The sequence below is a fragment of the Oncorhynchus mykiss genome, chromosome 6 (genome assembly GCF_013265735.2).
Source record: "Oncorhynchus mykiss isolate Arlee chromosome 6, USDA_OmykA_1.1, whole genome shotgun sequence".
Classification (NCBI taxonomy): domain Eukaryota; kingdom Metazoa; phylum Chordata; class Actinopteri; order Salmoniformes; family Salmonidae; genus Oncorhynchus; species Oncorhynchus mykiss.
The window spans coordinates 7,223,375-7,228,832 of record NC_048570.1 but is presented as its reverse complement, the minus strand read 5'-3'; the positions used below and the strand labels follow the sequence as shown (position 1 = coordinate 7,228,832).

The 5,458-nt window shown below is 41.5% G+C and overlaps 1 protein-coding gene across 1 annotated transcript; it reads right to left on the bottom strand.

Annotated features, from left to right (window-relative positions):
* Nucleotides 1-421: 421 nt before the first annotated feature.
* LOC118964833 (golgin subfamily A member 6-like protein 6) lies at nt 422-2,732 on the bottom strand. Its single transcript, XM_036979317.1, has 3 exons — nt 2,000-2,732; nt 869-1,415; nt 422-715 (listed from the first exon to the last, which is right to left on the bottom strand). Exons 1-3 carry the CDS (start codon nt 2,661-2,663, stop codon nt 691-693), a joined length of 1,236 nt encoding a protein of 411 aa, XP_036835212.1. The 5' UTR covers nt 2,664-2,732; the 3' UTR covers nt 422-690.
* Nucleotides 2,733-5,458: the final 2,726 nt, after the last annotated feature.

The window sequence follows — 5,458 nt, the reverse complement described above, 5'->3', positions numbered from 1 at the left end:
GTCACACATTGTATCAAACTGATGGAATGTTAGGTGTCTCATTGAAAGTCTAACATCTACCATGACTACTGGATGTTTCAATTCTAATAAATAACAAAACAATCCACACCGTAACAACAATATTGCTTTTTTAATAAATGCTTTTATTAAAGAGTAAAACTTTGCAAACAAAAATGACATCATCAAACATCACTGGCCTGACTTGAGCAGCTCTGCCCGGGGATGGAGCCAGCAACTTAGCTGCTACTTGTCCGGTCCAGGCTACCTGCAGACCTCCTCCCAGACCTCCTTTTCAGCACCTCCCCTTAACAGGAGAGGTGGTGGAAATGATCAGAGTTGCATTCAACTTGAATAAAGATGAGAAACTCTGGTCTGTGGAGCCACTGGTCTGAGGGGAGGACTTCTGTTGAAACCATTTCCATTTTTGGGATATTTTCTAGGACTGTAGAGGTGGTAAGCAGAGATGAATTTAACTAGGATACAGATGAGAGTCTCTGTTCTTGGGAGGAGGGTCACTGACCTTCGATGGTTTGTTGCCTGATAAAGAGGATACTTGCTGGCTTGAGGAGACTATAATGTTTTGAGGAGGAAATGTGGCTCGATGACTTAAAGAGGAGGAGGAATTATTGGGCGACACTTTTAATTACCAACGTAACATTAGTGGAACTGTGGCTTCATCGAGTTCCAGCTCTAGGCAGACAGCACGTCAGGAAGGCTGTAAGACATCACAGAGACAGGTAAGTATCTATATATTTACATGTGTGTTGCATGTACACTAAACCCTCACATTTGGATAATGTCACTTTTTAAAGTGATGACATGTATATTAACAGTGTAAAACATGAATAGATGTTTAAACATTCTTTACCTCATCCTAATTTTCTTCCAGATGCTTGGCTTTTTCTTTGTCTTGGATATTCGCTCTGATGTTTCAGCCTCTTCTGGAGCTTCTAGCTGCTGGCTGTCTGGCCCCCCCTGATGGTTCTCTGGCCCCTCCTGCTGGTTCTCTGAACTCCCCTCCTGGTTCTCTGCCCATGCCTGTTGCCTCCTTGGCCTTTCCTGGTGGCCATCAGCAGATCCAGTGGGCTCTTGGCTTACTTGTTGGCCATTGGCCCACCCGGGCAACTCCTGACCGTGGTTGTAATCGTGGCTGTGTTGGGTGGTTAGACACCGGGTGTTGATTTGAGCATCAGCCTCCAGATTCATCTGCTCCAGGTAGTTTTCCTTCATCCTCTCCCTCTCCTCCTTCAGTTGTTGATGAGTCTGTTTTTTAAGCAGGGACCGCTCTCTCCACTGCTTATTGAAATCCTCCATCTTCTTCCTTCTCTCCTCAGCCTTCAGCAGCTCCTTCCTCTTCTCCCTCTCTCTCTCTGCCCGGGTCATGGTGGATGTTAGCCTTGTGTGTCCAGGGATGGCTGGGAGGGGAGAAGAAGTAGAGTTCACATTCAACTTAGTGGATCTGGTATCAACTTAAATGTAATGGACACAGGGAATGAAGAATAGAAAACACAATTGGATCTCACTGATTATTTACTCTTTTCAGTTGAGCAAGGCATGGAATTTGTGAATTAAGTGCAATAATCCCCATCCCAAATTGACCTGGCCCTAAGTTGAACATGTGTCCAGAATGGCACCTATTCTTTGTATAGTGCCAGGGCTTATGTGATCGCTTAGGGCCCCATGGCCACTAGTAGCCCCCGGATCCCCCCAAAACACGTTTTTGTGTGTGTGTTTTTAGGAACTCTTTCTGGGTCTCTACTTAGTCTTGAGAGTTAGACTAGTAGATGACACAAGGTACCATTTAAAAACGTGGTTGTTATCAGCAGTATTTTTCTTGTTATGTCAGTCAGTCACTCAATGAGCCATGTCAGCTAACATATTCTTTGGACAGTAGTTTTATATTGAAACAATGATGCAACATGATGACTGGTGTGGAACAAATGTGTGTAGAGGAGACTAAAGAGGATGATGTCATAAGTAGAGGGAAAACAGGTCTTACCTATGTGGACGATCTTATGGCCCTCCTCAGCCTCTCTCTGATACGTTCTCTCTATCTTTCTGAGGTTCCTCTTCTCCCATTTTTTATTCACCCAGCCCACGGCTCTCCTTCGGATACTTTTATCGGGTGGGAGAATGTCCTCCTTGTCATCTTCTTTTTCCTCCTCCTCTAAGTCACCCCTCTTGTACTCAAGGATCTCCCTTCTTTCCTCTTCCACCATCTCCTCTCTTTTTTTTGCCTGTATTATTTTTTCTCTCTCTCTGATTAAAGATAAAAGGCATTTAATGGCTTTCTTTCTCTCCTCCTCTCTCTCTTCCTCTCTCTGCCTCTCCTCCTCTCTTAGTCTCAACATTTCTTTCTGTCTAGCAATTTCAATCTCTCGTTTTTTATCCTGCTCCTCTTGTTGTCTTGCCCTCTCCTGTTTTCTTTCCATCTCCAGCCGTCTTTCCTCCTTCTCCCTCCTGATTTGTTGTCCTCTTTCTATGTGTTCTCGCTCCCCCTTCAACACTTCTAACCTCCTCTCTTTACGCCTATTGAAGACTTCCCGTGCTTTTGCTTTAACATTAACTACTACATGTTTCTTCATGCTTACTTCCTTTCCTCTCTCTTCTCTTTCCCTGTACTCTTCCTCTGCTTCCTTAATCACTTCCTGCTTTTCTTCCATCTCTCTCTCCTGTTCTATCTCCAGTTCATTCTGTCCCTCAATTTCCCCCCCAAAAAAATTCTGCCCCTCCTTTCTGCTTCCTGCTTCCTCCCTTTCTCTCATAATCATCTTTTCTTTCTCCATCTCTTTCTGTTGCTGATCTTTTAATTCCATCTCTCTCTGATTGTCATTGTCTTTCTCCCTTTCTTTCTCCTTCTCCTTTTGTTTCTGTCTCTCCTCTTGTTGTTGTCGTCTGTGTATCTCTTCTATCTCTCTCTGTCTCTTGTTCTCCCTCTCTCTTCCCTCCTCCATGTCAATTTGCTTCTGTTTCCATATATTTTCTTCTTCTTGATCACTCTCAAACATGATCTTTCTCTCCTCTTGCTGTTGTCGTCTTTCTTTCTCTCCAATCTCTCTCTGTCTCTCTTTCTCTTCGATCGCTCTCTGTCTCTCTTCTTCTCTTTCTTCCTCTTCCATCTCTATTTGCTTCTGTTGACATCTTTCTTCTTCATTCTCTCTTTTGATCTCTCTCTGTCTCTCTTCTTCTCTTTCTTCCTCTTCCATCTCTATTTGCTTCTGTTTAAATAGTTGTTCTTCATTCTCTCTTTCAATCTCTTTCTGTCTCACTTCTCTTTCCATGTTTTTCTGTCTCTTCTCCATTCTCTTTCTTTTGATCTCTCTCTGTCTCTCTTTCTCCCTCTCTCGTTCTTCCTCTTCCATCTCTATTTGCTTCTGTTTACATCTTTCTTCTTCGTGCTCTCTTTCAATCTCTTTCTGTCTCTCTTCTTTTCTTTCGATATGTTTTTGTCTCTTTTCCATTATCTTTCTTTTGATCTCTCTCTGTCTCTTCTCCCTCTCTCGTTCTTCCTCTTCCATCTCTATTTGCTTCTGTTTACATCTTTCTTCTTCGTGCTCTCTTTCAATCTCTCTCTGTCTCTCTTCTTCTCTTTCTTTCTCTTCCATCTCTATTTTCTTCTGTTTACATCTTTCTTCTTCGTGCTCTCTTTCAATCTCTTTCTGTCTCTCTTCTTCTCTTTCGATATGTTTTTGTCTCTTTTCCATTATCTTTCTTTTGATCTCTCTCTGTCTCTCTTTCTCCCTCTCTCGTTCTTCCTCTTCCATCTCTATTTTCTTCTGTTTACATCTTTCTTCTTCATTCTCTCTTTCAATCTCTTTCTGTCTCTCTTCTTCTCTTTCGATATGTTTTTGTCTCTTTTCCATTATCTTTCTTTTGATCTGTCTCTGTCTCTCTTTCTCCCTCTCTCTTTCTTCCTCTTCCATCTCTATGTGCTTCTGTTTGCGTCTCTCCTCTTCTTCTTCTCTCTCCATCTCCTTCTTCTTCTCATCTTCTTCTTGTCTCTGTTTTGGTATTTTCTCCATTCTCTTTCTTTCTACCTCTTTCTGTTTGTTGTGCTCACCCTCCATCTTCTCCTCCATGTCCATTTGGTTCTGTTTCCATTTATATTTGTCTGTTTCCATATTTTCTAATTCTATCTGCTGTTCCTTGATTTTCTTGAAGACTTCCTCCAATTCAGACGTATTTTTGTCATTGATGAGGGCTGTCTCCATCTCCATCTCTCTCTCCACTCTATTTTTCATCTCCTCTTCACTTCGTCTCCAATCATTTTCTCTCTCTCTGTCTCTATCAAATGGTCTCTCTGGTTCAGTCTCGTCTTTCAATCTAATCTCTTCTTTCAGTCTCTCAACCTCTCTCTCTAACTCTTTTACCTTTTCGTTGACCAGTTTGACTTTCTCATTCTCTGCAATACGCATGTCTCTTTCTCTTTCAAATATGATTTCCTTCTCAATCTCTTTCAATCTCTCAATCTCTCGTTCTAACGCTTTTATCGTTTCTTCTGCCTGTTCCACTTTCTTCTTCATTTCTTGTTTTTCCAATTCTGCTTTTCTCTCACTTTCCATCTCCCTTTCTCTCTCTTTTTCCCTCTCTCTTTCCCTCTCTCTTCCTGTTTCAATAGGTTTGTTGTTCCAGGCCAGTCTTGGTCGCTGCTCCTCCATGACTTTCTGCCATAGCCTCAATCTCTCAATCTCTTGCTTCATTTTAAAAGGTTAAATTAGTGATAATCTATTACCAAGACATACTTTCAAAGGATTTGCAGAGAATGATACACAGAAATACAACCTAGAGCTAGGTAATTGAATCAAACACTGGACAACATCAATAGCAGGGTCATGTTGATCAATTCATCTGGACAATTCATTGTCAATTAATGTATTGACATGGTTTGAAAAAATTATGAGACATTTTATGGAATCAATTATGTCCACAATGTGTACAAATACAAACACACAACCTTCTTGCCCATTCAGTTAGGGGTTTGAGAAATTCCTGTTACAATTTGTGTGATGTTACAACAATGTTGCCTCTGATGTTTATGCTTGTAGAAATTACTCCTACAAATGATGCTTCACTAATGCAACTATTTACAACCTGCACAGATACAGTTATCAACAACAACAACAGTAATGACGTTAATAAGGAAGTGGATATTCAACCGGCAGAAGAAAGGCATAGGGGTTGAGATAAATGAAGGTTAGGTTCAGGACCTAGGGTTGGGTTAAGGTAAAGGTTAGGTATAGTTTCAGTGAGGTTAAGGTAAGGGTTAAGGAAAGGAATAAAAGTTAACATTGGGTTAGCGTACCGCTGTCTGCCACTATTCATTTTCAGCTGGGTAAATATACACTGCCTTTTAATAATAACAATGACATGTCTTACGTGGGCCAGTTGTAGGTCCACCATCAGTAGATCCAGCAGTTGTTTGAGTCTGTGGATCTCCTGCAGTTTTCTCTGGTACTCC

What these genes read in the sequence shown, in the direction of transcription:
- LOC118964833 (XM_036979317.1), bottom strand. Translation starts at nt 2,663, where the DNA reads ATGGAAGAAAAGCAGGAAGTGATTAAGGAAGCAGAGGAAGAGTACAGG. An exon ending in CCATAAGATCGTCCACATAG is followed by an intron (nt 1,416 to 1,999) that starts GTAAGACCTGTT and finishes CTCCCCTCCCAG; the next exon opens with CCATCCCTGGACACACAAGG. An exon ending in TGGAAGAAAATTAGGATGAG is followed by an intron (nt 716 to 868) that starts GTAAAGAATGTT and finishes GATGTCTTACAG; the next exon opens with CCTTCCTGACGTGCTGTCTG.